This window comes from Tetrao urogallus (assembly GCF_951394365.1).
Source record: "Tetrao urogallus genome assembly, chromosome: 3".
Lineage (NCBI taxonomy): Eukaryota > Metazoa > Chordata > Aves > Galliformes > Phasianidae > Tetrao > Tetrao urogallus.
This window is the reverse complement of record NC_136815.1, coordinates 91,128,560-91,144,321: the sequence shown is the minus strand read 5'-3', so window position 1 is coordinate 91,144,321 and position 15,762 is coordinate 91,128,560. Positions and strand designations below refer to the sequence as shown.

The 15,762-nt window shown below is 41.6% G+C and overlaps 1 protein-coding gene across 1 annotated transcript in view; it reads right to left on the bottom strand.

Annotated features, from left to right (window-relative positions):
• TNS3 (tensin 3) overlaps window positions 1-15,762 on the bottom strand; it is a gene marked incomplete at both ends in the record, with an annotated part of 220,099 nt that overhangs the window by 137,390 nt on the left and 66,947 nt on the right. The window contains one exon of the mRNA XM_079533832.1: window positions 5,093-5,130. Within this exon, the coding sequence (XP_079389958.1) occupies window positions 5,093-5,130 (38 nt within the window). The remainder of the gene's footprint in view (window positions 1-5,092; window positions 5,131-15,762) is intronic.

The following is a 15,762-nucleotide window of genomic DNA, read 5'->3' as shown; positions in this document are numbered from 1 at the left end:
TAATCTAGAACAATCCAGTTCATTTAACTTTTTAAGCATTGGACTACTTGTCAAAATGCACTTTCTTAAAGCATTAAGTGTGAAGCGGTGCCCCCTTACACGCTTTCTGCTTCTGCACTGAACACAGGAGCAGCACACTGCAATCAGGGCATACAGAACACTGCATACAGCTTGCGAAGCCACCAGCTTTCTGCTCACGTAACAATACAGAACAAGAAGCAGCATCTCTGTAATGCTATACTGTACACTATCAGCAGGCAGGGAAGAACTTTTAAACACAGTCTACTTTCAAACCTCCTTCTGAAAACCAAACAAAACCATGCACGCACACCAGAAATTAGGATTTAAGCTAGGTATCTGATACAGGAGGAATAAAAGACAAAGTGAAGGAAATGTGTAAAACACACTAGATTCACTATTCTGAAGAAGAAGGAAGGTAAAGGCAAAGTATTTTTTTCTTTTAATTTGGATATCACTTACAAGAGCAGAAAGAAAACAAACTAATCCACAACCAAAATTAAATACAGTTTGACTCATAACTGACAACAGCACATTGTCCACAACTCAATTCCGAATAGTTACCACACTGTCTAAAAGATGGATGAGCTGAACTAAGCAGATATATTTCTCTATAAAAGGAGAAGGATCTTTCCTTCCTGCTCCAGAAACACCAGGAAAATTGTTGTATCACAGTGTACAATACATTCCTCTCTAAGCATTTTTCTCCCTGGACCATGAAGAGCTGCTGATTCTCCTTGTGGGAATGAAAGGTACCTGCCTTCATGGTCACCCACTCAAAGGGCCAGAGAGCAGCCCTACCACCTCAGTGAGGCTGCCCCAAGTAAACACAAGGTTTATTCATAAAACAGACCAGGTGACGGAAGTTTACCGAGCCTTTTAAAATGCCAATACGCTTTGAGCTCTACATCTCTTAACTGAAAATAGATGACCAATACATCTATTTTTTATTTCTTTTTTTTACTTCCTCCTTCCCTCTCTTATTTTCACAATACACAATGAACATGTACCCAAGGACTAAAGCCAGCTGTCGCTCCTGGCTTAGTTTTATTGCCATGATTACTGCCAATTTCCCCATTGCAGCACAGCTCGTAACATTTTTACAGTAATTTAAACTGTTGTTTTTGTTTTTTACATTACTGGGCATTTCTTTTTATAATCATGTTCGTTTTTCCTTTACTATAAGAGTCTACGAAAGAAATGAACAATGCAGCGAGGGATGTAGGACAGCCTCACTCCTATTCTCTAAACTTTTTAAGCTATTGCTGATCAAAGAAAATGGGAAAACAGGGTTGAGGAGAATTACAACATCTCAAATACAAATGCCACGAAAATGAGAATCTGACAAAAAAAATGTGGCCTTTGAGCAAAGCAGCAGGACAAAATGTCATGTCTGAGTTTATACCTTTTATGATTGCAATTTTGGCAGCTTCATAAGTGACAAAACACTAAAAACAACACATACATCTTACTTCTCTATTAAAAAATAAACTACAGAATCTGAAGGTAATGAATTGCTTGACCTAGCTTTAACAGCATTCAACTGGCACGCTACAGCTCAGAAAATGAGTCTATCTGAACAAGGATTTTAGATCACTAAGACAAAATCTTGAAGCTTTGATTAAGTCTGCACTCCACTGAGATGTCTAAATAGCTCCTTAAAAGGCAAAGAAGGAAGAGTGTTGAATCAAACTCATAGAAATCAATTAATCCTGTTGGAGAAGAAAAACAGAGCCACGTTGATTAGTGAATTGGACACCAGGTCAGACTGGCAAAGTATCACACTTCATTATGTACAAAATAATGGCTCAAGCAAGGCAAAATTATCTTCCAGGTTGAGTTGAGATATGTAACACTCAGTACAAAAACTGAAGTAAGGCACTGCTGAATGACACCATTGATCCAGCAAAAGACTTCAACAAATAGTCAAGCTTACCGATATTAAGATAATTTAAGCATTTGCTTACAAGCTTGATAAAATCAGTCAGCTCAAGAGGGACTTCTCAGCACATTAAAAATGCATCAAAAAAATCATGTGTCTTACTAATGTATCAAGTTTTTGAGGCTCAGAGCAACAGTGCTGTCATTGCTCAGCACTCACAATGCACACCAAACTGATGAACTGAGGCCCATTGAGCGCTGTATGCAAAATAAACTGATTGAGAAGATGCACCTGAGTTCAAGCACACGCCAAGATCTCTCACGTTGCACTGGCAGAGACACAGCAAACAACTTCACAGACAGGTTATGAGAGTTCAGTGACTTCTTCAAAGAAGAGTGATCTACTAAACCCTTTATGGCAGAGCCCATCCATAGTTCCATTGCTGCACAGTGCTCAGAAACTTGCCTGCTTTTCACCTAAACAAACCCATCTGGAAAACTTGTTCACATACTTGTAAATAATCACTTTTTCATGTAGAAAACAACTTCTGTTTTGAATTTTTGGATCCTAAATTTCATTAATTTATCCCCCAGCCACATCTCCACATTTCCCTTCTTGACTAAATTGCAGATAATAATTTGACAGAGGTGGATCTCTCTCCAGGTTTTATATTCAGATGCCCATTCTGTATGCATCTGTTTTCCTCCACAGACAGTACCAATACAGTGTGTGTGTGTGTGTGTGTGTAGTTGTTTTAAATTAACCTCAAAGACTGACAGAGCTGGGGCTGTTCAGCTTGAAGAAGAGAAGGCTCTGAGAAGAGCTGATAGCAGCTTTTCAGTATCTAAAGGGGGCTGTAAGAAATAAGGGGACAGACTCTTTAGCAGGGTCTGCTGTGACAGGACAAGGGGAAATGGTTTCAGACTAAAAGAGGGGAGATTTAGAATAAGGAATGTAGTATAAGGAGCATTGTTCCCTACAGTAAGGATGGTGAGGCAATGGAGCAATATACCCAGAGATGTGGCAGATGTCTTATCTATGGAAACATTCAAAGTCAGGCAGCACCAGCTCTGAGCAAACTGACCTAGCAGTTTATCTCCCTGATCACTGCAGGGAAGTTGGACTAGATGACCTTTAAGATTCCCCAAATTGCCAGATTCAAGTTTTTCACTGGGCAGAGTTCTTCACTTGAATTTACTCATACGTTTTGGAAATACTAAAACAAAGACATTTTTCCACAAAGCTAAACATCAAGTCAACAATACAGGCGACTGAAATAGATCCGTGTTCTCCAAAAGTCAAGTAGTCTAATTATAAGTGTAACCTTCATTCAAAGCAAATACCAGTCTTGTTAAAAGCAGGGAACATTATCCCAAGAGAATAAAACAAAGTAACCCCCTCCAACAACACAAAATTCACACATTAGCACTCCTTGGACATCTCTGATTTACACAGATCTAGAGATGAGGAAATTTTAAGTCATCTGAGACCATGGAAGTACTTATGCTGTTGGTAGCTGACATTATGTGACGAGGAACTTTACACCAACAGCTTGTCTGATACTTGCACAACACCATATGAACTCCATTTTGGTCTTTCTGGCAATTTTTCAGATCTCTACAAAAACATAGAAACATTTCACTTGATACCAGTATGTAAAATGATTGTTACTCTACAAAATTAATCAGGGAAAAAAATGCAAAGACAGTACGAAAAGAAGCCTTAAATGAAAAATCAAACCTTTAGAAAAAAGGATTTGACTCTTCCAGTTTGATTTTCTTTCATATTTATTTGTTTTAACAAAACAAATTAATGTAAATGTAAATCTTGAGTGTTACTTTTTTTTTCCCCACTGTTAAAAGTGATATGTTGAAACAATTGTAGAAACAACCCTTCCTCTCACTTTTTATTCATGCTTACACAGTTCTTGTTCTATACTGTACGACGTGGAAACCATTCCCATTATTTAACTACTTGTGTAATGTATCAGAAGAAGAACTCATCCACTAGCAAATATACATATTAAAATAAAAAATATTTTTAACTTTAAAAAACTAATATTTTTAAAAATAATATTTTAATTCCACATTTACAACTGTATACATACAAGGAATAGACAGCTAATCCTTGACTAGCATGATGTTTATTTTCCCTTCAGATACTCATGTCTTAGCTCGGTTAATTTTCCCATAGCAACATTTTTCAGAACCCACAAAAATTATCCATACATAACATAAGTGCAAGTCAAAAAAAAACAACCAAGGAGCTTTATTTTTTAAATGTTGATGAGTGTTTTTGTTATGAAAACCACAGAAGAAACTGAACTCTGGATGTGTTCAATATTTATTTGATCTTTCCCATTCAGATGTCTTTAAATCATAAAAAAAGATGGAATGCTAAGTGCAAGGGTTGTTGCTCCCACCTCTTCCTTTCAAGACTGCTCCTGCACGTAATGGAAAACATTCTGACTTTCAGCAGCCATAAAATATCTCTTTTCGTTTTATATAGATTTGTGCTGTCCTGATACTCAATATCTACCTTTCAATATTCAACATCTACTTTCAAGTCAGAAACAATTACAACTCACCAAGCTTTTAAAACGTGCCCTGAGCAATTATAGTTGATTTAATCTAATGGCCAACAAAATCCAAGACAATATAAAACAGTGAGAAGAAAAAAAAGGAAGCCAGCTTTCTTTTTTGTAGAGTACAAGATAAAGTAGGAGGCTGAGCTGGGTATTTCCTGATGAAAACGGCATTCACTTTTTAAAAAAATAAAAAATTCAGTTATGAAACTGAACTTGCTGGATTCAATTTACAGTACATGCTGAACCTAAATGTTCTCATATTTTTCTTAAACCACCACTAAAAGTTTCCATTAAATCCTGTTGCTGTAAACTTTAGATATACACCCCAAACTCATATTTTTCTTTTCCTGGTAGAAGAGCGTAGTTTGTATTTGGCCCAACTTTCTGTTTTCAACTTGAAACCTGTCCTCTTGTGGGAGGAATGAGTAGCTTTATTGCAGAAGTTACACTATACTTGTTTTACCTTAATGACAAAATAACAGCAAAAAGTTGCTTTTTTTTCCTGTCAATTTGGCATCTGATTTAATAATCACCATCATGACACAACTTCTACAGTCCAGTTACACGTGGACTGTCAACAAAGAGAGAGAAATAAATAGGCTTACCTTCTCTTCACATTTCCTGTGGCAGGCATACTTGCAAACTAAAATGAAAGCAAAGATAATATATGAGTAAAAGAGCGGGTGGATTCTCTCTTTTTTTTTCTTTAGATTGATCATTTACTGGAAACACAGCCAATCATAAATCTTCAGATAAAACAGTATTTACATAATAATAATAAAAAAAAAAGAGAAGTATAATAGAATGTAGGTTTTATCCTTTCCTGAAAGTGCAACTACAGTAATGTTATCATAGAACCATTACAGTTGGAAAAGATCTCCAAGATCACACAGTCCGACCACCCAGCTATCACCAGCACTACCCACTATACCTACCTGCCACACCTACCTTTTCCTTGGAAACAAAGAGGGATGGGGATTTCATCACCTCCCTGGACAGCACATTCCAACCTCTCACCATTCTGTGCAGAAATTTTTCCTAATGTCCAGCCTCAATCTCCCCTGGCACCACTTGAGGCCACTCCTTCTTGTACTGTCACTAGTTATGTGGAAGGGGCCTACCTCCACCTCACCACAACATCCTTTCAGGTATTCACAGAAAGCAATAGGTCTCCCTTAGCATCCTCCCCAACTTCAGACTAACAATCCCAGCTCCCTCAGCCGCTCTTCATAAGACTTGTGCTCCAGATCCCTCAACCAGCTTCACTGCCCTTCTTGGATATGCTCCAGGGCCTCGATGTATTTCTTACAGTGAGGGGCCCAAAAAGAACACAGTGCTCTAAGTGCAGCCTCACCAGTGCTGTGTACAGGGGGCAATCACAGATCCTGCTAGCAACAGTACTCCTGATGTAAGCCAGAATGCCCTGGGCCTTCCTGGCCACTGGAGCATACCACTGGCTCACGTTCAGACGGCTGCTGACAAACATCACCAGATTTCATTCCTCCAACACAGCTTTCCAGCCACTCTTTGCCAAGCCTGTAGCACTGCTTAAGGTTGCTGTGACCAAAGTGCAGGACTAGACACTTGGTCCTGTAAAGCTTTACAAAACTGACCTCAGCCCACTCACCCAGCCTAACCAGATGTACAGCCTCTGTACAGCCTTCCTATCCTCAGACAGGCAAATCAACACCTTCTTCCAGCTTGGCGTGATCTGCAAACTTACTGATGGTGCGCCCAACCCCCTCGTCCACATCATTAATAAATATATTACACACAGCTGTGTGTACCAATTTGAACCCAGGGGAAAATGGCTCATGAACCAGTTGCCAGACAGATTAAACTCCATTTGCTACCATTATCTAATCCTGGCAATCCAGACAGCTTTTTGCCCAGCAAAGAGCATACCTCTTCAAGTCACGAGTTGCCAGTTTCCCCAGGAAAATACTGGGGGAGACAGAGTCAAAGGCTTTGCTAAAGTCCAGGTTGACTACATTCACAGCCTTTCCCTCATCCACTGGGTGAGTCAGTCATAGAAGGAGGTCAGGTTGGTCAAGAAGGACCTACTTCCCATGAAACTATGGTCCCCTGGTTGTGTGATCACGTTTAAGCTGATCTACAATGTCTAGGTCTGGTTCCTCTGGTGAGGGTGATGACCCATAGACAAGCTGATTTATTGAGCCTGGAGGGAGGCTATGCCTTCCCTGTCTGCCTCAACTGTGAAAACTGCTGTGCCACATCATCCTGCCATGCCACATCTAGTTTACTTGTCCCGGTCACTATGCTCACAGAGGTTCCCTCTGCATGCTCAAGGCACTACGGTCACTATGCTCACAGAGGTTCCCTTTGCATGCTCAAGGCACTACGGTCACTATGCTCACAGAGGTTCCCTCTGCATGCTCAAGGCACTACGGTCACTATGCTCACAGGGTTCCCTCTGCATGCTCAAGGCACTACGGTCACTATGCTCACAGAGGTTCCCTTTGCATGCTCAAGGCACTACGGTCACTATGCTCACAGGGTTCCCTCTGCATGCTCAAGGCACTACGGTCACTATGCTCACAGGGTTCCCTCTGCATGCTCAAGGCACTACGGTCACTATGCTCACAGGGTTCCCTCTGCATGCTCAAGGCACTACGGTCACTATGCTCACAGGGTTCCCTCTGCATGCTCAAGGCACTACGGTCACTATGCTCACAGAGGTTCCCTCTGCATGCTCAAGGCACTACGGTCACTATGCTCACAGAGGTTCCCTCTGCATGCTCAAGGCACTACGGTCACTATGCTCACAGAGGTTCCCTCTGCATGCTCAAGGCACTACGGTCACTATGCTCACAGGGTTCCCTCTGCATGCTCAAGGCACTACGGTCACTATGCTCACAGAGGTTCCCTCTGCATGCTCAAGGCACTACGGTCACTATGCTCACAGAGGTTCCCTCTGCATGCTCAAGGCACTACGGTCACTATGCTCACAGGGTTCCCTTTGCATGCTCAAGGCACTACGGTCACTATGCTCACAGGGTTCCCTCTGCATGCTCAAGGCACTACGGTCACTATGCTCACAGAGGTTCCCTCTGCATGCTCAAGGCACTACGGTCACTATGCTCACAGGGTTCCCTTTGCATGCTCAAGGCACTACACCGCTGCACCTAGCCCCAGCCACACCTCATCAGCCCGCCTCTGCCCAACAGCTGTGGGGTTCTGCCCGCTCTCCACACCCTGACAACTCCTTCATTTTAGGACCCCCTCACACACCGTGATCCTCCACTCTGCTGCAGAGCACACCCACACTGGAGCCGTTTGCCTCGGAAAATTTGTGCATTCTGTTTCCCTACAATAACACACGTTTGGTTAAACCTCATGGGCTGATGATCTTGTCATCTATCTTTACAGCTGCACATGCACCAGAAGCATTATCAGCTAAATAACACAGATATTAAGTCCAAATTGCTCAGAATGAGCCCAATGAGTCTCAGTGATATCTGCAATACCAGAGACCTGAGAACAATAGGGTGACTTAGAACTCACAAGCAACTATGTCTCCTCAGAGTTCAACTTCTTATTGTGAAAAAAGTTCACACATTGCTGCTAAATTATCTCAAATAGTTTAATGCTTTCTTTTCATTTCCTGCTGATAAAATAGCAGGAAAGTCTGAATCACTGAATTTAGAAAACAGCACTCAACTTAAGTAGCTAGATGATGAATGACATCATGCATAATATCTAGAATCTGACAGGCAGGTTTCAAGAGTATATGCACTTTTTTCCTTATTCTGAAAAGCTGCTGGATTTTTTTTTCCATGCACTGTTTCTCCTTTGGGTAATACTGTAAGTTTAAATGCTTTCTAAATTCAGGTAAAATTTACTTATTCAATCCCCCATGAAACCCCCACAGAGGCTTACCTGGATGATCAGCTGTATCTAACCTTAGACCACTAAAGCTGAAATACCCTCTCAATGTTCTACCAAGAGTCATATCCCACAGCCCAACTCACCAGAAAAGATGCAGCTACCAAGACCTGAGCTCAGCAAATCCATGCCCATTTCAGAACAAACCGCAATAACTGCTAATGAAAATCCTTCATGTTCCAGTGACTTCTCAGGTTAATAAGCCCTGGAGATTGACCTGCTTTTTAAGCAGTCTTGTTCATACTATGTTGGTTTAGTTTTTCAGCATATAAATAATGAGCGAAGAGCTCTTTCCTAGCATATAACAGGATGAACATTCTCCTCCATTAAAATTTTTGGTGTTTGTACAAATACACCACTCTAATAACACTAAGTGATTGATGACCCTACATTTCTTACAAAAGCTGTCACCCTTAAAGCATGTGGTGGATAAGTTAAATTAATGAGGAAAAACATTTTCTCACATGGCTGTATGGAGCACGCCTAAATTCGTAAGTGTTTTCACGCACAGAAACAGCATGTTAGGAGAATATGTATTCCTCAGCAGTATGACTTATTGTGAGACTGTAAAAGGCTAACACTGCTGTCCAAAAGATAGATTTGTTTACGCTGGGTGGTCTTCCAAAAAGCTAGAATATTCTATGATTTTTGTCATGTCTTTTAAATCTATTTTCTAACCACCCTGACCACTTCCCTGACACAGCCTCTGGCCCACAACTGGTCAGTTAAAGATAAGGCTAACCTCCCTACCCACAGGCTAGCTAGACATGCTAATTAACTACACTTTTTCAGGATACTCCTACCTTCAAAGAAATTTAGTCATCACATATAGCAATTAATAGTTCCTCTACTCAGTCACTTCAGCAACTTCAAGGATGATCCTTACATAAAAGTAAATATTTGCTATATCCAAAGAAACACAGAGATTTGAACAAAGGTTAGTTCTCACTGACAACAAGAGATGCCCTAAAAAACATGCATATGTACTATTTGTTTCTCCCATAGCCTACTTACAGACCTTCTGTACAGCACGGAAACAAACAAACAATAACAAGGAGACAAGTAATATAGAGCTTTTAAAATCTGCAGATTCTAAAAGACAATCATAAAAAGTAACGAATAAAGTACCACATCCGTCCAGAAGTCCAGACATTACAGAAAAGATTTGTGCATCTTCTTCATTGATGCGTATGCCTAGATTTCTGGGGTGGGATGATGAAATACAGAGCAAAAATAATTACAAAATGTCAAAATGAAATACAAAAACAAAAAAAAAAGACAGCTCACAAGATCCCGCTACTGGCTCATGCAAAAACAAATTATGAATGTCGTAAGCAGTACAACAAGTTCTTACTAAAAATGTAGATAACAATAAATGCAGCTTATCCTGTTTCCATGTGCATCAAAAAGCCAAGGTTTGCCTGCTCTTATATAATATACCATTACTGTATTTGGTGTGAAGAAACCAGAGAGGTCAGATGTCAGTTTACTCAAAATCACAACAGCAAGACTCATTAACAAGGAAATACACCACAGAAACTCCATGCATTAGTAATGGAACTAAAAAAAAAAAAACCAAAACATTGCTTATCTTTATGAGAATCAAAGAAAACAAGAAGAGATAATGAGTTAAATACAAATCAGGTCGAGCTCCCTGACTGAAATAATTCCATAATTGCTTCTTCTCCCCAAGTACTTAAATTGGTAACATTCTGAGGGTAGAAATTTGATACATTCAAAGAGACAGCTTTGCTCTTCTTCAACATCCAGAAATATCCCACTCATACTTCAATCCCGAATTCCATGGATTGTACTGACTTAAGCTACTACCTTTTCTTCTTCACTGCCTGATAATGCTAATGATCATCATAAAACGGGGTAAAACAGACACTCCGAAATGAGATCACCGATTGTCCAAACACTGGGAGCTAACAAAGTATTCCTTTGTGCTCAGCAGCAAAACAAAAAAGATGCTCTCCCTTCCCTTCTATGTGAATGTCAAAGCATTAATTCCATACGATGCTCCTAACAGGCTACATCCTGAGAACAGGAATTGATCCACAGACAAGTGAAACAAGCACCAATTCCCTTCTCCTGACAGGTCTGAATTTTGCTAGTAAATCCCTGCCCAGGGCAAGAAAACATAGCACTACTGAGCTCATTTTGACAGAGTGTTCTGTGCATCTACCAGAAGCTCAAGACTCACGTATGCAGGTCACTACAAAAGTAACACACAGAATCGCAGAATGCCAGAGATCAGAAGGGACCTTGAAAGATCATCTAGTCCAATCCCTCTGCTGGAGCAGGAACACCTACTTATTTCCATGGAAACTACAGAAGTTACAAAGAGCACAATCACACTATTTGATAGAGCATATTCTCAGCTACAAAACTCTATTTCTGAACACAGTCACACCATTAGCTATGTGTTTTTCACCAGAGATGTAAAAGACTGCGCTACTAAAAATGTGAATGACCATCCAGAACACGGCTTTCCTTCCACACTGCTGCTGCCACTGCTGAAACACACCACCCACTGCACGTATTAACATCCACCATTTAATCTTCCTGAAAGCATCAATGTCAACAGCTGCCATTTTTTACGCATGGAGGAACTCCACGACACACCTTTAGTTCATATGCACCATTTTGTCACACTGTCACTACTGACATCTGTCCCACAACAACAAAATGCAACGGAATATTGGCAGGAAGGTTCAACCTCTACTGTCATACCACCAACATCCACGTCTGATGTCATGGGCCAACAATAATAAAACAGGAGGCAGAGAAGACCTCATACACATCTCACTGAGGCACAGCAAGCTTTACCTCTGCTACACAGAAGGGACAACTAAATCAAACCTACAGAATGTTACCTACCTGTTACCTGATCCAGGTCTATAAATATCTAAGGTGTGGGGGGCAGAATGGCGAGGCCAGACTGTTTTCAGTGGTGAGTGGAGACAGGACAAGGGGAAACGGCTGGAAACTGCAGCATAGGAAGTTCCGCACAAACATGCGCAAGAACTTCTTTAGGTGAGGTGACGGAGCACTGGAACAGGCTGCCCAGGGAGGTGGTGGAGTCTCCTTCTCTGAAGATGTTCAAGACCTGCCTGGATGCCTACCTGTGCGACCTGGTGTAGGGAACCTGCTTTGGCAGGGGGGTTGGACTCGATGATCTCTGGAGGTCCCTTCCAACCCCTACAATTCTGTGATTCTGTGATTCTGTGAATGTTTCACTGAAGTGAATAAATAACAAACACTAGAATACAATCTCTTCACTAGCACTTACCACTGGGCCACATCACAAAAGTGTGTCTTCCTAAAATGTTGAGAAACTGCTTGATAAACACTGCTAGTTTTCACTTGTCAGTAAGGCGCTCTACTGATACAAAGACACTTATGCACATACATACATAAAGTGATTATACACACACTGAAGTCTCTGTGTGTCTATATGTGCATATACACACACCTATAGATTTGAATTGTACGTGAATGTATGTACACAAACACATACCAAAAGCAGAAGTTACATTCTTAATAAACATACAACTGCTTGCTTAAAACCAAGTAAAATTTAGAAGGCTGTTAACATATAACATTGCTTGGGAATTAACCTCCAATGGGAAGAAAGCATACCTTGGATCACTAACCAGCAGCTAACTATCAACCTCTAGATGATAACTCCTACCAACATCTCTATTGCTAGTGTTGCAGAATCATGAGAACAATCCTTAAGTATGTTTTTTCAACTACAGATAGAAGCTACAAGTATTTTTAAACTATATTTTCTTTCTGTTTTCTGATGTCTGTCCTATTTCCTACACTCTCTCTGCTTTCTCTGGAATACATAAATATGAAAGCAAAATATTGTAACTACAAGAACTTTAAAGAAAGTGAGGAATTAAGAAAATGCCGTGAACCAGGTGAAGAGGAAGCATGCATGCGTACAGAGAAAAAGTCAATGACTGAGGGCTACGCTTTGAGAATCAAAACTCTCCAAGGACCTAAGCACAGAAAACAGCACAATGAACCACTGCTGTCATCTTTTTACAATAAAGTTCAGATGGTTTTATACCCTGTAGCTGTTAACATCATGAACAGTGAAAGAAGCCTTCAACACAAACTAATTAAAGACTTGCCCACAGAGAAGAATCAATATTCTTGCTATTTCTTAGAATTCATCTTACAGAAGCTAACGCAGAACTATATTCTGCATGCATGGCAGTACTCCCTCAAGCCCACGGTGACTCAACCTAAATATTTATGTTACTTCCAGAAAAATGAATTACCTCAAAGATAAGACTTCCACAGAGGCTGAATTACTTTTCAGTACGTCAGCTGCTATCTTTAGTTGGAGAGAGAAGGATTTCAAAGCAGTTTTATTTACTCAGTGGATCAAGAATTGGTTGGATGGTCACAGCCAGAGGGTTGTGGTCAACTTTTCTATATCCAGATAGAGACCAATCATAGAATCATTAAGGTTGGAAAGATCACCAAGATCATCTAGATCAACTATCAACACACACCTATGACCATGCTGTTCAGTGTGACATCTGCTCGATTCTTGAAAATCACCAGGGATGGTGGCTCCACTACCTCCCTGGGCAGCCTGTTCCAATACCTGACCACTCCTGAAAATAAACTTTTCCTAATATCCAGCCTGAACCACCCACAGTGCATGTGGAAAAAGAGCCAAAACCCCATCTTGCAACAACCTCCATTGAAGTGAAAATAAGGTCTTCCCTGAGTCTTCCCTTCTCTGAAGAAACAATCCCAGTTCCCTCAGCCTCTCCTTGTAAGACTCATGTTCCAGACCCTTTTCCAGCTTTGTTGCCCTTCTCTGAACATGCTCCAGGGCCTCAATGCCTCTCTTGTAGTAAGGGGCCCAAAACTGAACACAGAACTCAAGGTATGGCCTCACAAGCATCACGTAGAGAGTGATCACCTCCCCAGTCCTAGCGACTACACTATTTCTGTATACAAGACAGGATGCCACTAGCCTTCTTTGCCATCTGGCACACTGCTGGCTCACGTTCAGCCAACTATCAACTACTATCCCCAGATCCTTTTCTTCCACACAGTTTGCCAGTCACTCTGCCTGAAGCCTGTAGTGGTGCATAGAATTTCTGTAACTGAAATGCAGGACTCAGCAACTCATTCTTCTTAAAGCTCATACAACTGGATTCAGCACATTGATCTAGCCTATCCAGACTCCTCTGTAAAGCCTTCCTACCCTCAGGCAGATTGACTCTTCCTCGTGAGTCGTGTCCCCAGAGGTCTGCCTTGGGAAGCGTGCCCCTCAGCATCACTAGCAGTGACGGACGCAGTGGGATCAAAACTACCCTCAGCAGGTTTGCTGACGACACCGAGCTGAGTGGTGCACTTGACAAAATAGAAGGAAGTCATCCAGAGGGATCTGGACAAGCTTGAAAACCGGGACTACACAAGCCAAACAAGATTTAACAAGGCCAAATGCAAACTGTTGCACTTGGATCGCAGCAACCCCAGACATCTAGTGGCTGGTAACCATGCCTGCAGCAGGGGCTTGCAACTAAAGGATTTTAAAATTCCCTTCCAATCCTAGCCGTTGCATGATTCTGTAATACAAAGCAAGCAGTTAAGAGACAATTCTGTTTGACACCTTACTGAACACTGAGAATGAGCATTTGCCTTCAAAGCAGATACTACACAGCTCTTGACATTCATGGATTTTTTTTACATTCCAAAAGACAAGTAATATATTAGGATACTAGATCATAGGCCCAAGCTTTCTTTCCCTTCACTTTTGCAATTCAACTTTTCCAATATAGTAACGTGCTATTACAGCTACTTTCGACAGCAGTGAGTCCTTGATTTTTCACAACTAAATAGAAGATAACAAAAGCACATAAAAAGGTATAACGCTGTCATTAGCCTGGCTGAAATGCCTTTACACCAATGCACACAGCCTGTGAAACAAGCAGAAGAGTCACAAGTGATAGCAGGATTAGAAAACTGTGACCTAATTGCTATCACAGAAATATGGTGGAACGATTCACGTGAGTACAACTGTGGGCTACAAGCTTTTTAGAAGGAATAAAGAAGGTAGGAAGAGTGAGGGAGGGAGCTGCCTTCTATGCTAAGATACAACTGCAAAGAGCTGCTCCCGAAAAAGTTAAAAACAGGTTGAGAGCTTGTGAGTTAAAATCAAGAACAAGATCCAGTGAAGGATGTCTGGTGGTCAGGGTCTCCTACAGGCTGCCTGATCAAGGGGAGCCTGTTAATAAAGGCATCTTGCTTCAGCTTCAAGAGGCATCACACTTGGAAGCTCTCATCCTCATGAGACTATCCCAGGCGCTAGGAAAAGGACACGGAAAGCTGCAAGCAATCCAGAAGACTCCTGAAGTCTGTTGAGAATGACTTCCTTATTCGGGTGCTGGACAGAGCAACCAGAGGTGAACCATTACCAGGCATGGTGCTCACCAATGTGCAGGAGATCATTAAAGAGATCAAGATCTCCTTAATGGGGCAGCCTGAGCTGTGGTGACCAGGCCCTGGTCAAGTTCGTGATCTCAAGGGATGTGGGCCTGGCAAAGAGCAAAGTCAGGACCACGAACTTCAAGAGAGCAAACTCTGGGCTATTTAAAGAATTATTGGGTGAGATCCCCTTGAAAATTATCTTTAGGGACAAAGGGACAGTACAGGTCTGGCAGCACTTCAAAGATACCTCTCTGAGGGCACAAGAGCTCTCCCTGCACAGGAAACAAGCAGGAGAGACAGGAAGCTAGAACAGCTGAATAAGTGCCTGCTGGTCAAACTGACTGAAGAGAACGAAAACTGTAAGCAGTGGAAGTGGGGATGTGTGGCCTGGGACACTGTCCAGATGGGCAGAGATCAGGAAAGCAAAGGTGCAAATGAAAGTGAACTCGGTAAGAGGTATGAAAAATAAGAAGGGATTCTACGGGTATGTTGGTCAGAAAAGGAAAGGAGAGCATATCCCCTCTGAGGGAGCAGAGGGGCGGGGGGAGGGAACCAGCTGCTTCAGACATGGGGAAGGCTCGAGTTCTTTGCCTCTATCTTCAGTTCCAGTCAGGCTTTCCGTACCTTTTGTGTCCTTGAACTTAAAGGCTGGGCTCAAAGGAGAAAAAACCCTCTCGGTCTCAGAGCAAGTCAGAGATCACCTCATGAGGCTAAATGAGTTCAAGGCTGTGATGCCAAACAACACTCAATCCAGAGTTCTGAAGGAGCTGCCTGATGTGGTTGCCAAGCCACTCTTCATCATATTTAAAAAGTCATAACTATTAGGCAAAGTCCTTGGTGACTGGAAAAGAAAGATCTGGGGAACTACAGGCCAGTGAGCTTCACACCTGTGCCTGTGAAT